Source organism: Leucoraja erinacea, chromosome 30 (assembly GCF_028641065.1).
Source record: "Leucoraja erinacea ecotype New England chromosome 30, Leri_hhj_1, whole genome shotgun sequence".
NCBI classification, from domain to species: domain Eukaryota; kingdom Metazoa; phylum Chordata; class Chondrichthyes; order Rajiformes; family Rajidae; genus Leucoraja; species Leucoraja erinaceus.
This window is the reverse complement of record NC_073406.1, coordinates 2,458,842-2,481,385: the sequence shown is the minus strand read 5'-3', so window position 1 is coordinate 2,481,385 and position 22,544 is coordinate 2,458,842. Positions and strand designations below refer to the sequence as shown.

Here is a 22,544-nt window from a genome sequence, read left to right as displayed (position 1 = left end):
TGGAACTACTCCAGAATCTAAAGAGTTTTGAAAGATTATTACTAATGCATCCACTATTTCTGGAGCTACTTCCTTAAGTACTCTGGGATGCAGCCTATCTGGCCCTGGGGATTTATCGGCCTTTAATCCATTCAATTTACCCAACACCACTTCCCGACTAACCTGGATTTCACTCAATTCCTCCACCTCCTGGGCCCCTGCTATTTCCGGCAGATCATTTATGTCTTCCTTAGTGAAGACGGAACCAAAGTAGTTATTCAATTGGTCCGCCATATCCTGGTTCCCCATGATCAACTCACCTGTTTCTGACTGCAAGGGACCTACATTTGTTTTAACTAATCTCTTTCTTTTCACATATCTATAAAAACTTTTGCAGTCAGTTTTTATGTTCACTGCCAGTTTTCTTTCATAATCCATTTTTCCTTTTCTAATTAAGCCCTTCGTCCTCCTCTGCTGGTCTCTGAATTTCTCCCAGTCCTCCAGTATGCTGCTTTTTCTGGCTAGTTTGTACGCATCATCCTTTGCTTTGATACTATCCCTGATTTCCCTTGTTATCCATGGATGCACTACCTTCCCTGATTTATTCTTTTGCCAAACTGGGATGAACAATTTTTGTAGTTCATCCGTGCAGTCTTTAAATGCCTTCCATTGCATATCCACCGTCAACCCTTTTAGAATTAATTGCCAGTCAATCTTGGCCAATTCACGTCTCATACCCTCAAAGTTACCTTTCTTTAAGTTCAAAACCATTGTTTACACCCCAGCGGTATGAACATTGACTTCTCCAATTTCAGGTAGTCCCTGCTTTCTCCCTCCTTCCCCTCCCCTTCCCAGCTCTCCCACAGCCCACTGTCTCCTCCTCTTCCTTTCTTTTTCCCCGCGCCCCCCCCCAACATCAGTCTGAAGAATGGTCTCGACCCGAAACGTCACCTATTCCTTCGCTCCATAGATGCTGCCTCACCCGCTGAGTTTCCCCAGCATTTTGTGTCTGTCTGGCATTATCACGGAGTTGACTGAATGAAAGACACAGCAGGGAAACAGGCCCTTCGGCCCATCGACTCCACGCTGACCTTCGAGCAGCCATTTACACTAGTTCTGTGCTATCCCACTTTCTTCACCACTCCCTACATACCAGGAGAATATACAGAGGGACAATTAACCTACAGAACCGCACGTCTTTGGTATGTGGGGGTAACCGGTGCACCCGGAGGAAACTCGAATGGTCACAAGGGGAACGTGCAAACTCCACACAGACAGCATCCGAGGTCAGGATCGAACCCGGGTCTCTGGAGCTGTAAGACTGAATTATTTACTGTAATTAGCTGTGGCACTTCCCCCCCCCCACAATTAGTGCTGCTCAGTTAGTGTTTGTCCCAAGGGACATCTTTAACAATTTTGAGTATAGAAGTTGGGAGGTTATGTTACAGTTAGTTACTCAGAGAGTGGTAGCTGTGTGGAATGAGCTTCCAGTGAAGGTGGTGGAGGCAGGTTCGTTTTTATCATTTAAAAATAAATTGGATAGGCATATGGATGGGAAGGGAATGGAGGGTTATGGTCTGAGCGCAGGTATATGGGACTAGGGGAGATTATGTGTTCGGCACGGACTAGAAGGGTCGAGATGGCCTGTTTCCGTGCTGTAATTGTTATATGGTTATATGGTTACAGTTAGTTGTCTAAGACTCCAGCGAGGCTATATTTAGAGTCTTGGTCACCATGTTATAGGAAAGATGTTGTCAAGCTGGAACGGGTGCAGGTCGGATGTTGCCGGGACTTGAGGGACTTTCATGAGAGGAGTTGGTGGAGAAAATGCATGGACTCTCTTGGCCAGAGTAGGGGAATCGAGGAGCAAAGATCGTAGGTTTAAGGTGAGGGGGGGAAAGATTTAAAACTTGGTTTATTAACACAATGTACACGTCACCTTGAAACACAGGTCCGAATCCTCCATCCGTCCGATACACGTTGTCTTGGCTTTCAGAACGTGGATTCCACTGGATCCTCTTAAAAAACCTTTCATGCTGAGTCCTGACATCCTGAACCAATCTTACGGAAACCCAACAAGAATAGGAGACTCGAGGCGGAGGCTACTCTGTGGTGGAAGAGATGTATTAGACCATTGGTCAGTTGCATGAAAAATGTAACAAAATTTATCCCACCCTGGTCATTCCTTCTTCTCCCCGCTCCCGTCCGGCAGAAGGTACAGCGCGCACCACCAGACTCAGGAACAGCTTCTTCCCCTCTGTTATCAGGCTTCTGAACGGCCCTTCCATAAGCTAGGGTACTGTCCCATTCACCTCTACCCCATTGCAGACATTGGACTTTGTCTGTGGAACTGATGCTACAATGCTGAGAACTATATCCTGCATCTCTGTATCTTCCCCTTTGCTCCACCTGTTGGACTGGAGTTTGACTTGGTTGCACTCATGTGATCTTAGTTTAGTTTAGCTTAGAGATACAGCACGGAGACAGGCCCTTCGGCCCACCGAGTCTGTGCACAACCAGACTCTCAACCCCCAACCTGACCTAAAGCCCATCGATAATATGGCCAATACAACACCCAACCCAAGCAGACCCTCGTCTCCAACCCTAATGTCCACTCGTCCCACCCACCCCCCCCCCCCCCACACACACACTCACTGCCACACACACACCCACCCACCCCCCCCCCCCCACACACACACACACACACACACACCCCCCCCACACAACCCCCCACCCACACACCCACACACACACACTCACCCCCCCACACACCCACACACACACACCCCTGCACCTTCTCCAGGTGAGCGCGGGCCGAGCTACAGGTGCGCTCCCCGCTCACCGGCCCCGTGTGTTGATGCCCAGTCCCGCCGGCTCTATGGTAACTGCGGCCCCACCCCCGGGCGGGGTTACGGGGAGAGAGGGAGGGAGAGAAAGGGAGAGAGGGAAAGGGAGAGAGAGAGGGAGGGAGAGAGAGAGAAAGGGAAAGGAAGAGAGAGGAGAGGGAGAGAGGGGAGAAGGAAGGGGGGGGGGAGAGAGACACAGCAGAGAAGAGAGGGAGGAAGAGAGGGGAGGAGAGGGAGAGAGATAGAGAGAAGGATAGAGGGAGAGAGAGAGAGAGAGAGAGAGAGAGAGAGAGAGAGAAGGATAGAGGGAGGGAGAGAAAGGGAAAAGACAAGAGAGAGGAGAGGGAGAGACACACAGAAGGAAGGGGGGGGGGGGGGAGACACACACAGCAGAGGAGAGAGGGAGGAAGAGAGGGGGAGGAGAGAGAGAAAGGAATAGTGGGGAAGAAAGTGGGGGGAGGTGGACCCACACACACACACACACACACACCTGCACCTTCTCCAGGTGAGCGCGGGGAGTTACAGGTGCGCTCCCCGCTCACCGGGGGGGGGGGGGTCCCGGGGTGGGGGGTTTCGAAACGGGTTACTGGGGGTTTACTGGGAGAGAGGAGAACGAGAGAGAGATAGCAGACGGATTGGGGGAGAGGGAGTGGGAAGATAAATAGTTCTCCAACATTGCCAACATTGCAAGCGGCTTCAGGGGTCTGTGGTCAGTGTGGGAGTCACATCATGGAGTGATACAGTGTGGAAACAGGCCCTTCGGCCCACCTTGCCCACACTGGCACAACATGACTCAGCTACACTAGTCCCACCTGCCCACATTTGGTCCATATCCCTCCAAACCTGTGTACCTGTCTATTTTTTATTAAACGTTGCGATGTGCCTGCCTCAACTACCTCCTCCATACACCCACCACCCTTGGTGTGAAAATGTTACCCCTCAGGTTAACATTTAAGGATAAGGGGGAAATCCTTTAAAACCGAGATGAGAACTTTTTTCACGCAGAGAGTGGTGAATCTCTGGAACTCTCTGCCACAGAGGGTAATTGAGGCCAGTTCATTGGCTATATTTAAGAGGGAGTTAGATGTGGCCCTTGTGGCTAAGGGGGTCAGAGGGTATGGAGAGAAGGCAGGTACGGGATACTGAGTTGGATGATCAGCCATGATCATATTGAATGGCGAATGGTGCAGGCTCGAAGGGCCGAATGGCCTCTACTCCTGCACCTAATTTCTATGTTTCTATGTTCCTATAAAATCTTTCCCCACTCGCCTTAAACCCCTGTCCTCTGGTCCTCAATTCCCCTGCTCTGGGCAAGAGACTCTGTGCGTTTACCCGATCTATTCCTCTCATGATTTTGTACACCTCCATAAGACCACCCCTCGTCTTCCTGCACCACAAGGAATAGAGTCCTAGACTGCTCAACCTCTCCCTGTAGCTCAAGAACTCGAGCCCAGTCAATATCCTTGTAACTCTTCTCTGCATCAATCCCATCTCGACAACATCTCTCCTATAATAAGGTGCCCAGATCCGAACACAATACTGTAAATGTGGCAACTAAATACTGCAACCTGACCTCCCAACTTCTATACTCGACACTCTGGCAGATGGCCAATGTACCAGAAGCCTTTGTGACTGCTCTGTCTACCAATGACACCACTTTCAAGGGACTTTAAGAAGGCTGTGGAGTCCGTCAATGGATATTTTTAAGGCCAAGATTGAGAGATTCCTGATTAGTCCGGGTGTCAGGGGTTGTGGGGAGAAGCAGGAGAATGGGGTTGAGAGGGAAAGATAGATCAGCCATAATTGAATGGTGTAGTCGACTTGATGGGCCGAATGGCCTAATTCTGCTCTTGGAACTGATGTTGATTGAGAATTATTCAGAACTGGCAGGCCTCGGCAGATGTCAGATTTCTAGTCAACTGTAAATGACAGAAATTGCTCGATAAGAGAAACACCAACAACATATTGAACACGGTGGCGCAGCGGGTAGAGCTGCTGCCTCACAGCACCGGAGACCCGGGTTCGATCCTGACCTCGGGTGCTGTCTGTGTGAAATTTGTACATTCTCCCTGTGACCGCATGGGCTTGCTCCAGTACCCTCCCACCCAGGGGCAGATTAACCATTAAGCAGACTAAGCACGTGCTTAGGGCACCAGGGCCAAAGGGGGCACCACAAAGTTGGGAAAAGGGTGAAAAGAAAAAAAAAACAAATTAAGATTTGTAAAAAAAAAAATAAAACTAGTGCAAATTGATCATAATGTTCTGTTTCTTGATCATGGTGCACCAGGTACATCTTCCCAGGTGTACCACAAAGTCAACAACTAAAATGGACTGGGCCAGTGTGGAAAGGAGGGGGGCACCAAGATTGGTCAGTGCTTAGGGCACCAGTGAGCCTTAATCCGCCCCTGCTCCCACCTCCCAAAGCTGTGCAGGTTTGCAGGTGGCCTCTGTAAAATTGTCCCTGGAGCGAAGGCAGTGGATGTAGAACCAGCATGAATGGTCAGCGTGGTCCTGCTGGTTCGAAGGGCCTGTTTCCATACTGCAATGTTCAGTTTCATTCCAGGCCTATCCACACCAAGATCTTTGAATTTCACCACACACACACACACACACACACACACGATTTAGACTTTAATATAATTTTTTATTAATAAATAAAATAAAATTGAACACTTCCTCCCATCGGTAATGATTGTAAAAAGATCAATTCACTTCCCCCTTGCTCAGTTCAGAGTTTAGTACAGATAAAACATTCCAAATTAACAAACATCGATAAACTTCGAGGCCAACATTTTGCCGTCCCCATGGACACTGTCCACCATAACCGAACGGCAATCGGAATTGGGAATTGGCAAGAACTATTGCAGAGGGTTGCAGTTTAGGCTCGAAGAGTAATATCACGCTGGCCAAATGGTGAACGATGGAGTATTTCAGACAACGGCTCAGCAAGGCTTAGGATTACAGAATGCACATGTAACAATGTTTTACTTCGGAACCACATGGTGCTGACAAAGCAAAATGTCGCATGTAAACTCCAAATGGGAACATTGGGACTTTGTTCAGACAAAGTGTAACAAAGTGAAATGTGAGAGGGCAAGTCAGGAAATGTCACCGGTTGGTATCGTCTTCATACGCATCAATATTAATGCTGAGCTGGCTTTAAGCTCCAAGCTCAACAATTACTCGTAGTGTGTGTGTGTGTGTGTGTGTGTGTGTGCACAAGTGAGTGCGGTTGTGTGCGTGCATGTGAGTGAATTTGCATGGGTGCACGTGAGTGAGTGCATGCGTGCGCGTGAGTGAGTGTGCATGGGTGCACGTGTGCACAAGTGAGTGAGAGCGGGTATGTGCTTGCGAGTGAGTGTGCGTGGGTGCATGCGTGAGTGTGTGTGGGTGCGAGTGAGTGTGAGTGGGTGCATACGTGAGTGAGTGTGTGCGCGCTTGTGTGCAAGTGAGTGACAGCGGGTGCATGCATGTGCGAGTGAGAGTGGGTGTGTGCATTTGAGTGAGTGTGTGCATGTGTGAGTGTGTGTGTGCGTGTGTGTGAGTGTGTGCGTGTGTCCGTGTGCGTGTGCGTGTCCGTGTGCGTGCTTTGGGGATGGACAAGAAGAGAAACTAAAGTACGTTTTAGTGCTCCCTAAAATGGCCGTGTAGTGACTTCCATCGTCCCGATCCCTCTTCACGTTGAGGAAGTGGCAAGGGGGGGGGAAATAGGGGAACGGAATAAAATGTGGACGAAGGAACTGCAGATGCTGGTATATGCTGAAGTGCTGGAGTAACTCTGCGGGTCAGGCAGCATCTCTGGAGAAACAGAATGAGCGGTGTTTCAGGTCGGGACTGAAGTCTGAAGAAGGGTCCCGATCCAGAACATCACTCAACCATTTTCTCCAGAGATGTTGCCTGGCCCGCTGAGTCACTCCAGCACTTTGTGTGTGTGTGTGTCTGTGGGATAAAACTTGGCTGGAACATTGGCCCCATGGATGGACAAAGTGTTCCGTGGTCATTTACCGGCCGATTATTCCTTGGAATTTAAACCGCACCCTTCAAGAGCCGGATAGCAGAGGTGAGAGGAATGTTCACAACATCGAACCGACGAGAATCCTGACGTCCGACACAGCCAGATCCTACACTAGTCCCATCTTCTCCAAAGAGTTCGGCAACGCCCCAAGTTCAAGTGATTAGCCGGGAGTGTGAAAATGCTTACAAGTTGCATGGAACCAGAGAGCTCAGTCAACACCACAATGTTCCTGCTAACAATATACATGATCTAAACACTTCAATTCCCTCTGAAGTACGCAAATATCCACGTGGCCGCTGGGCGCCAGAGCTAACTCTAACGTTTAGCAAGACCACAAAACTACCCAGATATTCAACCACTGCCATGTTCTGCCCACAGTGTTTGGGGAACACAACAGGTGTTGTCATTGGCTACCTGTACAGAATGTTATTCATCCGAGAGACCCTACTGTGAATTTTAACTAATAATTTCATCATCCGATCCTGCGGGCATGAGAGAGGGAGTGGTGATCTTTCAAGGGAGCATCCAATCTCACAGCGTTTCAGTGACCAGGTTATTCCACTGCAAACATCATCAGGGACCCACACTTCCCAATTTGGCAAATGGACAAGCACGGTAAAGAGGCAACAGCAGGTTTCTCTCTAACATCTACGTGGAGCTGTTCATCTCATCTCCTCCCCCAAACACAAGGGTCCTGGAATCACAAAACCCAAATCTCTGGACATTGGCGGGCAAAAGGTCGGAGGCTGCCCGGTGAGTGAGACCGAGACTGTTGGACCCAGACCACAAAAGCCCCAACTCCCCTCCTGAGAACAGGAATGTGTTCCTTGGGGAAAGCATCCAGTCTGGAATTTCCCATTAATCCAAAGCTTACGGGACAAACATCGTCTAGAATTATATTAGTTATTTCTTAAGGCTTCTGAATCCAACTTGTCCCATCTATCAGTTTTGGGCCAAACTCATTAAAACGGGGGAGAAATAGTTTGTAAAGGGGAAGAATGTTTAAACAGCGGTCTCCTTCCTCACAAGTTCCTTTGACGGACGAGTCACTCGGACATTAATATCGTGCCGGAGTAACGAGTGTGTATTGGGATGAACCCTCGGATCAATCCCGCCCCAAATCCCAGGCGGAAATTCCGATACCTCAGGCACTGTTGAAGTGGAACCGAACCGTTTGGTTTGAATACAGGAACTGGGGGAGTAGGGAGAATTGGGACTAAGCAACAGTCAATCTAGGACACACCTCACATGTAAAGTTTCTGTACAACATGAACACAGATGGAATCCATCAGATTCTCAAGAGACATGGTAGATATGTAGTGATGCAGGCTGGACATTGGCTGCAGTCTGGACATTGGCTGCAGGCTGGACATTGGCTGCAGGCTGGACATTGGCTGCAGGCTGGACATTGGCGGCTGCAGCAACTCAGGACGGCTTTGCGTTCGCAAAGCTCTTCTCCACTCCGTCCTCGTACAGAGGGGGAGGGGTGAGGGGCTCCAGGTTGACCACTGTAGTGTTCGTGCTGCTCAGGTTGAGTCTAAACCTCTTGAGGTGGGACTTGTCGGAGAGGATCCGACGGATCTTCTTGGAGCTGAACCTGCGCCCCGTGCGAGGGGCGGGCCTGGCGCTCCGTGCCTCCGCGCTGGGGACTGCGCTGGCGGCTGCCGAGACCTCGTTGGACGATGACGAGGGCAGGCCGACGTCCACCAGCGACTCGTAGGAGGGGAGCGAGACGAGGTTGGGCTCTCCTCCGCCAGATGCGTCGGGGCTCTCCGGTGAGAGGACGCCGTCTCCTTGCATCACTTCATCGTACGTGGGAACAGCCAGGCGGGTTTCACCGTCCACATCTCTGCCGAGAGAGAGAGAGAGAGAGAGAAATGCCAAGGTTATCTATCGCCCAAACTGCAGGCACGAGGCAACGTGCCCTTGTGTTAAGTTGCTGCTTTAGAGAGCAACACTGATTGCCCATGCTTACCAAGATGGCTGCCCTCGCTGGAGTGTAGCACAATGAGCGGGGATCACATTGGATCTTACTGCATAGTGAAAGGCCTGGATAGAGTGGATGTGCAGTGGATGTTTCCACCAGTGGGAGAGTCTAGGACTAGAGGCCGTAGCCTCAGAATTAAAGGACATTCCTTTAGGAAGGAGATGAGGAGGAATCTCTTTAGTCAGAGGGTGGTGAATCTGTGGAATTCATTGCCACGGACGGCTGTGGAGGCCACAAGTCAGTGGATATCTTTACGGCAGAGATAGATAGATTCTCGATTAGTACGGGTGTCGGGGGTTGTGGGGAGAAGGCAGGAGAATGGGGTTAGGAGGGAGAGATAGATCATCCATGATGAATGGTGTAGTCGACTTGATGGGCCGAATGGCCTAATTCTGCTCCTATCACTTATGAACGTATGCCCCGTCGATACTAGTCCCACCTTCCCGCATTTGGCCCATATCCCTCAAAATGGCGTGTTGGCCTTCGTTGCGAGAGGATTTGAGTCTAGGAGCGAGGAAGTCCTACTGCAGTTGTACAGGGCCCTGGTGAGACCGCACCTGGAGTCTCGTGTGCAATTTTGGTCTCCGAATTTGAGGAAGGACAGCGTAGGTTCACCAGGTTATTTCCCGGGATGGCGGGACTAACATACGATGAAAGAATGGATCGACTAGGCTTGTATTCACTGGAATTTAGAAGAATGGTAGTAGACCTTAAAGAAACACATAAAATTCTTAAAGGATTGGACAGGCTAGATCCAGGAAAAATGTTTCCGATGTTGGGGGAGTCCAGAATCAGGGGTCACACAGTTTAAGAATAAGGGGTCGGCCATTTAGGACTGAGATGAGGAAAAACATTTTCACCCAGAGAGTTGTGAATCTGTGGAAATCTCTGCCACAGAAGGCAGTGGAGGCCAATTCACTGGATGTTTTCAAGAGAGAGTTAGATTTAGCTCTTGGGGTTAAAGGAATCAAGGGGTATGGGGAGAAAGCAGGAGCGGGGTACTGATTTTGGATGATCAGCCATGATTATATTGAATGGCAGTGCTGGCTCAAAGGGCCGAATGGCCACCTCCTGCACCTATTTTTCTATATCTTTCTATATATCTATATATAGATCTGATAAATACAGTCTCTTGCCCAGAGTCGGCTAATCGAGAACCAGAGGACATAGGTTTAAGGGGGGGGGGGGGGGGGGGGGGGAGATTGAATCGGAATCTACGAGGGGCAACTTTTATTTTTACACAAAGGTTGGTGGGTGGATGGAACAATAGTGGGTGGATGGAACGAGCTGCCGGAGAAGGTAGTTGAGGCAAGGACTATTGCGAAATTTAAACAGGTACATGGATAGGACAGGTTTAGATGGATATGGGCCACACGCGGGCAGGTGGGACTAGTGTAGATAGGGCATCGAGGCCAGCGTGGGGTAAAAGATAGAAAATTGGTGCAGGAGGAGGCCATTCGGCCCTTCGAGCCAGCACCGCCATTCATTGTGATCATCTACAACCAATAACCCGTGCCTGCCTTCTCCCCATATCCCTTGACTCCACTAGCCCCCAGAGCTCTATCTAACTCTCTCTTAAATCCATCCAATGACTTGGCCGCCACTGCCCTCTGTGGCAGAGAATTCCACAAATTCACAACTCTCTGGGTGAAAAAGTTTTTTCTCACCTCAGTCTTAAATGGCCTCCCCTTTATACTAAGACTGTGTGTGTGGCCCCTGGTTCTGGACTCGCCCAACATTGGGAAAATGTCCTGCCCTTTTATAATTTTATATGTTTCTATAAGATCCCTCCCCTCATCCTTCTAAACTCCAGTGAATACAAGCCTAGTCTTTTCAATCTTTCCTCATATGACAGTCCCGCCATCCCAGGGATCAATCTGGTGAACCTATGCTGCACTGCCTCAATCACAAGGATGTCCTTCCTCAAATTAGGAGACCAAAACTGGACGGCAATACTCCAGATGTGGTCTCACCAGAACCCTTCGCAGTGTTCGAGGAAGCAGGGGCTGTGTTCCAGAGGCTAGGAGCAGCATTTGACAACACTCTGCAATGTTTAACAATGCAATCGCACCAGATAATTCACCGATGGTGAAAATATGAAGAAACAAGAGAGAAATACTGAGCGTGTCAAGCATCACATGTGGACACATGGTTAATGTTTCAGTCAATAACCCTTGATTCAATAACCCTTCAGAGATAAAGTGAAACTCTAGAAATAACTAAGACACACAGTCACAACAAACCACAGATTAGGGACTGTGGATATTGAAAGTTGCGCTGTTTTGGATTTAAAAACCCGGTAAAATATCAGAAGTTCCAATTAATGATAGACCCAGAGTTAGCAGGTTGCTTCAAAACGAAGTTGCTATTGGTTGGTGAAAAACCAAAATTGGAATCAAATTCTTTAGGGGTGCCACAGCGGTAGAGTTGCTGCCTTACAGAGACCACCCCAGTTCGATCCCGACTACAGGTGCTGTCTGTACGGAGTTTGCACGTTCTCCCTGTGACCTGTGCGGGTTTTCTCCGGGTGCTCTGGTTTCCCTCCACACTCCAAAGGCGTACAGGGTTTTAGATTAATTAGCTCCTGTAAAACTGTAAGTTGTCCCCAGTGTGTGTCGGATAGTGTTGGTGTGCAGGGATAGCTGGTCTGCACGGACTCGGTGGGCCGAAGGGCCTGTTTCCGCACTGTATCTTTAAAGTCTATAGGAGTCCAACAGCTCTTTGGTCCATCAAATCGGCACTAACCAGCCAGCACCCGTCGACATTAATCCCACTCCGTTATAAACATAGAAAATAGGTGCAGTGGAAAGGCCATTCGGCCCTTCGAGCCTGCACCGCCATTCAAAATGATCACGGCTGATCATCCAAAATCAGTACCCCATTCATAGAAACATAGAAAATAGGTGCAGGAGCAGAGGCCATTCGGCCCTTCGAGCCTGCACCGCCATTCAATATGATCATGGCTGATCATCCAACTCAGTATCCCGTACCTGCCTTCTCTCCATACCCCCGATCCCTTTACCCACAAGGACCACATCTAACTCCCTCTTAAATATAGCCAATGAACTGGCCTCAACTGGCCTCAAATGGGGCCGAAACCCAAAGGAAATAGGCAACGTTTCGGGTCGAAACCCAAAGGGTTTCGGGACGAAACGTTGCCTATTTCCTTCGCTCCATAGATGCTGCTGCACGCGCTGAGTTTTTGGCTGATCATCCAACTCAGTATCCCGTACCTGCCTTCTCTCCATACCCCCTGATCCCCTTAGCCACAAGGGCCACATCTAACTCCCTCTTAAATATAGCCAATGAACTGTGGCCTCGACTACCCTCTGTGGCAGAGAGTTCCAGAGATTCACCACTCTCTGTGTGAAAAAAGTTCTTCTCATCTCGGTTTTAAAGGATTTCCCCCTTATCCTTAAGCTGTGACCCCTTGTCCTGGACTTCCCCAACATCGGGAACAATCTTCCTGCATCTAGCCTGTCCAACCCCTTAAGAATTTTGTAAGTTCCTGCCTTCTCCCCCATATCCCTTGATTCCGTTAGCCCTAAGAGCTAAATCTAACTCTCTTGAATACATCCAGTGAATCAGCCCCCGGCTGCCTTCTGTAGCTGTGACCTTTGGTTCTCGAATCCCCTGTTTCCAGCCTCTCTCTACAAGTCAAATATGAGCAAATAAAAGTTGATTAAAAATCCTGTGAGTGTGCCATGATGACTTAATGCTTGACTTTATAAATCCAGCGTGCAGCAGTATTGTGTCGAGCTGGAACTCCCCGATACCTCCCCGTCTGTCCACTTAAAGAGCCCGTCCCACTTACGAGATTTTCTTGGCGATTTACTAGAATGTTGCCTGGGTTTCAGCAACTAAGTTACAGAGAAAGGTTGAACAAGTTAGGGCTTTATTCTTTGGAGCGCAGAAGGTTAAGGGGGGACTTGATAGAGGTTTTTTAAATGATGAGAGGGATAGACAGAGTTGACGTGGAAAAGCTTTTCCCACTGAGAGTAGGGAAGATTCAAACAAGGGGACATGACATGAGAATTAAGGGACTGAAGTTTAGGGGTAACATGAGGGGGAACTTCTTTACTCAGAGAGTGGTAGCTGTGTGGAATGAGCTTCCAGTGAAGGTGGTGGAGGCAGGTTCGTTTTTATCATTTAAAAATAAATTGGACAGTTATATGGATGGGAAGGAAATGGAGGGTTATGGTCTGAGCGCAGGTAGGTGGGACTAGGGGAGATTATGTGTTCGGCACGGACTAGAAGGGTCGAGATGGCCTGTTTCCGTGCTGTAATTGTTATATGGTTATATGGAATACAAAAACAGAGATGAAACGCTGAGGCTCTACAAGGCGCTGGTCAGGCTGCATTTGGAGTACTGGGAGCAGATTTGGGCCCCATATCTGAGGAAGGATGTGCTGGTTATATGGTTATATGATTTGCCGGCACCGCTCACAGCAGCAGGTCGCCGAAAATGTTCAACGTGTCAAAAATCCAGCGGCGAGCAGAAAAAGGTACGACCCTTTGGGCGACTGCCATACATGCGTCACGCGATCTCGCAAGTGGGACAGGCCCTTAACTGGGTCACCATGACGGGTATCTAGACGAGAGATCTCTGCTGCTCAGTCCACATCGCCTTTCCTGGAAAGCAAGTGGATGCAGCCACAGTCTGTGAAGATGAGAGGGAGGAGATGGGGTGGCCACTAGGTGGCAGAGCTGCTCCACTCAGCAATGCTGGAGTAACTCAGCGGGACAGGCAGCATCTCCGGGAGAAGGAATGGGTGACGTTTCGTTTCGAGAGCCTTCTGAAGGCTCCAGCCCACAGCTGTAGGAGGAGGCCATTCGGCCCTTCAAGCCAGCACCGCCATTCAATGTGATCATGGCTGATCATCCCCAATCACTCTAGAATTTAGGAGATTGAGAGGGGATCTTATAGAAACGTACAAAATTCTTAAGGGGTTGGACAGGCTAGATGCAGGAAGATTGTTCCCGATGTTAGGGAAGTCCAGGACAAGGGGTCACAGCTTAAGGATAAGGGGGAAATCCTTTAAAACCCAGATGAGGAGAACATTTTTCACACAGAGAGTGGTGAATCTCTGGAACTCTCTGCCACAGTGGGTAGTTGAGGCCAGTTCATTGGCTATATTTAAGAGGGAGTTAGATGTGGCCCTTGTGGCTGAAGGGATCAGGGGGTATGGAGAGAAGGCAGGTAGGGGATACTGAGTTGGATGATCAGCCATGATCATATTGAATGGCGAATGGTGCAGGCTCGAAGGGCCGAATGGCCTCTACTCCTGCACCTATTTTCTATGTTTCTATGTAATCACTACCCCGTTCCTGCCTTCTCCCCATATCCCCTGACTCCGCTATCTTTAAGAGCCCTATCTAGCTCTCTCTTGAAAGCATCCAGAGAACCGGCCTCCCCTCCACCCTCTGAGGCAGAGAATTCCACAGACTCACACCACTCTCTGTAAGAATAAGTGTTTCCTCGTCTCCGTTCTAAATGGCTTACCCCTTATTCTTAAACTGTGTGCGGCCCCTGGTTCTGGACTCCCCCAAGATCGGGAGCAAGTTTCCTGCCTCTAGCATGTCCAAGCCCCTAATAATCTTAGTGTTCAAGAAGGAACTGCAGATGCTTCACAGCTTAAGGATAAGGGGGAAATCCTTTAAAACCGAGATGAGAAGAACTTTTTTCACGCAGAGAGTGGTGAATCTCTGGAACTCTCTGCCACAGAGGGTAGTTGAGGCCAGTTCATTGGCTATATTTAAGAGGGAGTTAGATGTGGCCCTTGTGGCTAAGGGGATCAGGGGGTTTGGAGAGAAGGCAGGTACGGGATACTGAGTTGGATGATCAGCCATGATCATATTGAATGGCGGTGCAGGCTCGAAGGGCCGAATGGCCTACTCCTGCACCTAATTTCTATGTTTCTATGTTTCTAAGATCGAAGGTACACAAGATTGCTGGAGAAACTCAGCGGGTGCAGCAGCATCTGTGTGGAGCGAAGGAAATAGGCAACGTTTGCCTATTTCCTTCGCTCCATGCAAAGAGTTGAACAATCTCCACTATAGGAAATAGGCAACGTTTCGGGTCGAAACCCGTAAGGGTTTCGGCCCGAAACGTTGCCTATTTCCTTCGCTCCACATAGATGCTGCTGCACCCGCTGAGTTTCTCCAGCACTTTTCTCTACCTCTGGAGTTCCTTTCTACACAGAGAAGGCGTTGAAGAACTTGTGTATCTAGCGGAGAAGCTTGGTGCATTTGGGCGGTGGAAATAGGTAACGTTTATTCAGACCAAAGACTGCGCCTGACAAGGAAAGAATTGTCGGTAGACAAAAAAGCTGGAGAAACTCAGCGGGTGCAGCAGCATCTATGTGGAGCGAAGGAAATAGGCGAAGGAAATAGGCCTTCGCTCCACATAGATGCTGCTGCACCCGCTGAGTTTCCCCAGCAATTTTGTGTACCCTTAATAATCTTATTTGGACAGTCTGGTGCAGGTAGCATGGCAATAGCTGGAGAGCATGGATTGGTAATTCTGGATTGGGACTCTGCAGACCTTAAACTCTTAAGGTAGTCTAAATATGCTCAACTACATTAATATTGGTCCAAAGTACCTGCCGTCTTTCCACCCCCTCCCCCTCTCTCTCCATCAGACGGGGGAGGGGAGAGAGACGATGACTCTGGAAATAAACAACTGTCTACGTACCCCTCCGGCAATATGGCCGCCTCCGCGTGCACGCCCGCCGCTCCCTCCTGCGCCCTCCGCCGTTTCTTCTCCCGCACGCTGAGGCAGATGGAGATGAGCAGCAGAGAGACGCCCCCGGCACACAAGATGTAGGAGATCTGCGACACTTTGTGCTTGGACTCCTCCGTGGCGGCTGAGCTGCTGTTGCTGCCCTGGGCGCCGTCGTCCTTGCCGAAGCCCGGCACCATGCTCCACACCATCATCAGGATGCCCAGGGCCAACATGCCCACGCCCAGGGCAGTCAGCGCGTACGAAATCCCGCTGGAACCTTCGGAGGCCATGGGCTCCCGCGGGCGGGGGAATCTCACGCCGTCCTGGGCCACACTTGCGTCATTACATCGCACACTCACGCACGTGGAAATGGGCCGCTCCGCCAGGAAGTAAACCGCCTCCACAGACCGACCTTCAAATCCTCACCTCATGGCCGAACCTGTAAACAGAGCAATTCACACCTGTTAGTTAAACTGAGATTTTAAATCTAGAAGGTAGACAAAAAAAGCTGGAGAAACTCAGCGGGTGCAGCAGCATCGATGTGGAGCGAAGGAAATAGGCAACGTTTCGGGCCGAAACCCGGAAGGGTTTTGACCCGAAACGTTACCTATTTCCTTAGGGTTTTGGCCCGAAACATTACCTATTTCCTTCAGGGTTTCGGCCCGAAACGTTACATATTTCCTTAGGGTTTCGACCCAAAACGTTACCTATTTCCTTAGGGTTTTGGCCCGAAACGTTGCCTATTTCCTTAGGGTTTTTGCCCGAAACATTACCTATTTCCTTAGGGTTTCGGCCCGAAATGTTACCCATTTCCTTAGGGTTTTGGCCCAAAACGTTACCTATTTCCTTAGGGTTTCGGCCCGAAACGTTGTCTATTTCCTTCAGGGTCTCGGCCCGAAACTTTGTCTATTTCCTATAGTGGAAATTGTTCAACTCTTTGCATGGAGCGAAGGAAATAGGCAACGTTTCGGGCCGAAACCCTTCTGCAGTTCCTCCTTAAACACTTTTAAATCTAGATATCAGTTTTATTCAACGCAAGGTTTAGCTACAGACACAGCTGTGCTTATTAAAAAATAAACCTCCATCACATTGTTCCCTCATCTGATCATTTTTCAACCATTTCAATGCCATTTGCAAATGCTGACAATTGTAGCTTTCTCCCTATCTTTAACATTGTAGAAGATTTGAGCCACTTCACAGGAGGTGAACACACTTACACACACACACGGGCAGGCAAGGACACAGGTAGACCCCGACCCAAAGCGTCACCTATCCATGTTCTCCACAGATGCTGCCTGACCCGCTGAGTTACTCCAGCACTCTGTGAAATGTCACCTATCCATGTCCTCCACAGATGCTGCCTGACCCGCTGAGTTACTCCAGCACTCTGTGAAACGTCACCTATCCATGTTCTCCACAGATGCTGCCTGACCCACTGAGTTACTCCAGCACTCTGAAACGTCACCTATCCATGTTCTCCACAGATGCTGCCTGACCCGCTGAGTTACTCCAGCATTCTGTGAAACGTCACCTATCCATGTTCTCCACAGATGCTGCCTGACCTGCTGAGTTACTCCAGCACTCTGAAACGTCACCTATCCATGTTCTCCACAGATGCTGCCTGACCCGCTGAGTTACTCCAGCATTCTGTGAAACGTCACCTATCCATGTTCTCCACAGATGCTGCCTGACCCGCTGAGTTACTCCAAGCACTCTGTGAAACGTCACCTATCCGTGTTCTCCACAGATGCTGCCTGACCCACTGAGTTACTCCAGCATTTTGTTCCCATTTTGTGTAAACCAGCGTCTGCAGTTCCTTATCTTGACTTATTTGAGCTGATTTGGTTGGCATGGCGAGACCCATATCTTATATTAAACCGAAGATAGACACCAAATGCTGGAGTAACTCAGCGGGCCAGGCAGCATCTCTGGAGAGAAGGAATGGGCGATATTTTGGGTTGAGATCCTTCAGACTGAGAGTCAGGGGAGAGGGAAAGGCGAGATATAGACAGTGATGTAGAAACATAGAAACATAGAAATTAGGTGCAGGAGTAGGCCATTCGGCCCTTCGAGCCTGCACCGCCATTCAATATGATCATGGTAGAGAAATAGACAATAGACAATAGGTGCAGGAGTAGAGGCCATTCGGCCCTTCGAGCCAGCACCGCCATTCAATGTGATCATAGCTGATCATCCCCAATCAGTACCCCGTTCCTGCCTTCTCCCCATATCCCCTGACTCCGCTATCTTTAACAGCCCTATCTAGCTCTGGATATGGAACAAATGAATGAAAGACGTGCAAAAAATAGTAACAATGATAAAGGAAATAGGCCATTCCTTAGCTGTGGGCTAGAATGAGTTCGACTATGAGACTCACCAAGACGACTTTGAATCTTGTATGACTTGGATGGGGGAGGGATGGAGAGGGAGGGGATGCAAGGGTTACTTAGAGTTAGAGAAGTCAATGTTCACACCGCTGGGGTGTAAGCTGCCCCAGTGAGATACGAGGTGCTGTTCCTCCAATTAGTGTTTGGCCTCAGTCTGTCGGTGCAGGCAGCCCAGGGGCAGATAGGTCACCTGGCACCAAGACTGGCTCCAGGTACATCACAGGTGACATCCAGCCTCGTTCATTCTGCTCACCGGGGCAGCACGGTGGTAGAGTTGCTGCCTCACAGCGCCAAAGACCCGGGTTCGATCCCGACGACGGGTGCTGTCTGTACGGAGTTTGCACGTTTTCTCCCCGTGACCTGCGTGGGTTTTCTCCAGGATCTCCAGTTTCCTCCCACACTCCAAAGACGTACAGGTTTGTAGGTTAATCGGCTTGGCTATAAATTTAAAAACTGTCCCTAGTTGTGTGTCGGGTGGTGTTAGCGTGCGGGGATCGCTGGTCTGTGTGGACTCGATGGGCTGAAGGGCCTGTTTCCGCGCTGTAACTCTAAAACTAAAACCCGACACACCAAGGCCCTGTTAAAACACACCTGCTTGTTTAAATGAATATTACTATGCAACACAGAGATAAAATTATTATCAGTGTATCGGGGTAGTAATTGAAATGTGATTCTGCAGTCTGGAACAAGGGGCAGTCTTGCACTCCCAACACCATGTGCTTGCTGGAGTAAAGGGAGTGTTTGTTGCTGGACTTTGAGCCTGTCGGCCAAACCTGTGCACACACACACACTAACGACTCAATCAGTACACCGCCGTGTCTGATCCGACAAGGCCTCGTTTGATCTTGACACCTCAACCGCCAAAAGCCACTCATCTTCATCAGTTCATAAGTTCCTGGAGCAGAATTAGGCCATTTGACCCATCTAGTCTACTCTGCCCCCAACCAACCCAATAACTCCCGACGCCCTGTGTGTAGGAAGGAACTGCAGATGCTGGTTTACACTGAAGATAGACACAAAACGCTGGAGTAACTCAGCGGGACAGGCAGCATCTCTGGAGGGACAGAATGGGTGACGTTTCGGGTGGAGACCCTTCTTCAGTCTGAAGTTACTGAGATCATCCACAAGCACACTCCTGTGAACCTTTGCTATTGATATTAGTTGATGATGGTGAGGTGGTTTTGTTGCGTGCTACACTGTCAAATCAAACTACAATTCCAACTAAGCCGTACACAAGAACACACAGAGTTTAAAGAGACAAATACCTAGAGTGTAGTGTTCTAGTTCATGTTGGTAAGGGATAGGAGCAGATTTAGTCCATTCGGCCCATCTAATCTACTCCGCCATTCAATCATGGCTGATCTATCTCTCCCTCCCAACCCCATTCTCCTGCCTTCTCCCCATAATCCCTGACACCCGCACTAATCAAGAATCTATCCATCTCTGCCTTAAAAATATCCACTGACTTGTGGCCTCCACCGCCGTCTGTGGCAAAGAATTCCACAGATTCACCGCCCTCTGACTAAAGAAATTCCTCCTCATCTCCTTCCTAAAGGAACGTCCTTTTATTCTGAGGCTGTGACCTCTAGTCCTAGACTCTCCCACTAGTGGAAACATCCTCTTCACATTCACACATTCCGAGCCTTTCACTGTTCAGGAAGTTTCAATGAGGGTCTCTCCCCCCTCCCCCCCCCTTCTCGCTTCTAAAGTGTTACGGCAACAGAGGAAGTGCAGAAGAAAAAAACGACACAGGTTGCAATGAGGTAGGTTGGAAGATCTACACCTAAAGAGGTGAGGGGAAGAGGCGAGGTAGGCGAGGTCAAGCAAGTGCTGGGTGGATACAGGAGGAGAAGGGGTTGACTGGTGGATGAGACAGTGAGCCAAGCTGATGCACGTCTAAAAGCCTCTTAAACACCACTATCACATCTGCCTCCACCACCCACTTTGGGACCTTTCTCCTCCTTCCAGAGAGAAAATTCAATTCCCCACAGATGATCCATCAGGAAGTTACATTTTACACATCAGTAACTTCAGGGGCAGCACGGTGGCACAGCAGTAGAGTTGCTGCCTCACAGCGCCAGAGACCCAGGTTCGATCCTGACCACGGGTGCTGTCCTTACGGAGTTTGCATGTTTCCTCCCCGTGACCTGCGTGGGTTTTCTCCGAGATCTTCGGGTTTCCTCCCACACTCCAAAGACGTGCAGGTTTGTAGACTAGTTGGCTTGGTGTCAATGTAAATTGTCTCGAGTGCGTGAAGGACAGGGTTAAGGCGCGTGGATCGCGGGTCGGCACGGACTCGAGGGGCCGAAGGGCCAGTTTCCACGCCGCATCGCTAAACTAAAACCAAACCAACCCTCCTCCTTCCAAAGAGAAGAAGAAAGGGCCAAAAGCAATTCTCGTGAATGATTTGTAAGGAAGTTACATTTTAAGGGAACAGATACACGTATTGCAACTTCACATGCCTGGGCAAATAATACTCCACAGATAACCGGAGGCCAATCTCATTAAGTATTGGAGGAATGCGTTTGTACTAAGAAACGCCCAAACACTTACTGAAGGTAGACAAAAATCTTCCATAATCTCCCCATAATTCCATAATTTCCCCATAATCTGAGGAAAGACATTCTTGCCATAGAGGGAGTACAGAGATGGTTCACCAGACTGATTCCTGGGATGTCAGGACTCTCATATGAAGAAAGACTGGATAGACTCGGCTTGTACTCGCTAGAATTTAGAAGATTGAGGGGGGGGATCTTATAGAAATTTACAAAATTCTTAAGGGGTGGGACAGGCTAGATGCAGGAAGATTATTCCCGATGTTGGGGAAGTCCAGAACAAGGGGTCACAGTTTAAGGATAAGGGGGAAGTCTTTTAGGACCGAGATGAGGAAAATAGGCCCTTCAAGCCTGCACCGCCATTGAATATGATCATGGCTGATCATCCAACTCAGTATCCTGCACCTGCCTTCTCTCCATACCCTCTGATCCCTTTAGCCACAAGGGCCACATCTAACTCCCTCTTAAATATTGCCAATGAACTGTGGCCTCAACTACCCTCTGCGGCAGAGAATTCCACAGATTCACCACTCTCTGTGTGAAAAATGTTTTCCTCATCTCGGTCCTAAAAGATTTCCCCCTTATCCTTAAACTGTGTGACCCCTTGTTCTGGACTTCCCCAACATCGGGAACAATCTTCCTGCATCTAGCCTGTCCAACCCCTTAAGAATTTTGTACGTTTCTGTAAGATTGGCACGTGTCAACGCGTCAGCATTTTCCGGTGACCTGCTACGTCAGTCAATGTTGCCGGCAGTTGCCGAGTGGGACAGGCCCTCTGTGGCAAGGACTCCAACATAATCTGGCCCTAGAACAAAGGGAACACCTTGGTGATGAATTAAAGGTTAAAGTGATTTCTGGGCCTTTGAACATTTACACAGCGTTGTGCAACTCTGGTGCCGTGTAACAGCCTAAACATTCACGCCTCCGCCCTTTTTGTGGCGTGTACACGCACGTCAATTATACAAATCCCACTTTTAAAGTGGAACGTACAGCCGGCAACTGGCACAGCAGTAGATTTCCATCCGACATGCTGGGCTGAAAACACATTCACGTTCCCATTAACGTACTTTAGACTTTAGAGATACAGTGCAGATACAGGCCCTTCAGCCCATCGAGTCCACGCCGACCAGCGATCACCCCGTACGCCAACACTACCCTACACACACCACACACACACACACCACACACACACACCCCCCACACACACCCCCCCACACACACACCAACACACACACCCCCACACACACACCCCACACACACACACACCAACACACACACCACCACACACACACGCACCAGCTCACACACCACACACCCATACACACACAAAAACAACCAAACGCACATCAAAACACACACACACCCCCCCACACACACACACACCAACACACACACCCCCACACACACCCACACACACACCCCCCACACACACCACCACACACCACACACACCACACACACACACACACCCACCACACACACACCAACACACACACACCCACACACACCCACCCACAACCACACACACACACGCACACACACACACGCCCCCACACACACACCAACACACACACCCCCCCACACACACCAACACACACACCCACACACACACCAACACACACACACCCCACCCCAAAACAAACAAACACAACACACACACACACACACCAAACACACCACACACACCCCACCCAACACACACACACGCCCCACACACACGCCCACACACACACACCCCCCGCCCCACACCCCACCACCACACACCCTCCCCCCCCACAACACACACACCCAACACACGCGCGCACACACATGCTGCACACACACACACACACACACACACCCCCACACCCCCCCCCCACACACACCCCCACCCCACCCACGCCTATTTTATCCCGTCAACTTATATTCACCAATCTATGTTTCTGTGGTCTTTCTCAAAGTTCCCAGGCATTCAAACCGTCTCTATCTAGATCCTCACGGTGGCGCAGCGGTAGAGTTGCTGCCTCACAGCACCAGAGACCCGGGTCCCATCCTGACTACGGGTGCTGTCTG

General features: G+C 49.6%; 2 protein-coding genes across 2 annotated transcripts in view; both read right to left on the bottom strand.

Moving 5' to 3' along the window:
* The window catches only part of fhad1 (forkhead-associated (FHA) phosphopeptide binding domain 1), a 76,934-nt gene extending 73,593 nt beyond the window's left edge, over positions 1-3,341 (bottom strand). The window contains exons 1-2 of the mRNA XM_055659081.1: positions 3,316-3,341; positions 1,919-2,086 (exon numbers count right to left, since the gene is read on the bottom strand). Of these exons, the coding sequence (XP_055515056.1) occupies positions 1,919-2,029 (111 nt within the window). The 5' untranslated portion in view covers positions 2,030-2,086; positions 3,316-3,341. The remainder of the gene's footprint in view (positions 1-1,918; positions 2,087-3,315) is intronic.
* Positions 3,342-8,169: 4,828 nt separating this feature from the next.
* The window catches only part of tmem51a (transmembrane protein 51a), a 28,898-nt gene continuing 14,523 nt past the window's right edge, over positions 8,170-22,544 (bottom strand). The window contains exons 2-3 of the mRNA XM_055659088.1: positions 15,522-15,990; positions 8,170-8,689 (exon numbers count right to left, since the gene is read on the bottom strand). Coding sequence (XP_055515063.1) covers positions 8,266-8,689; positions 15,522-15,841 — 744 coding nt within the window. The 5' untranslated portion in view covers positions 15,842-15,990 and the 3' untranslated portion in view covers positions 8,170-8,265. The remainder of the gene's footprint in view (positions 8,690-15,521; positions 15,991-22,544) is intronic.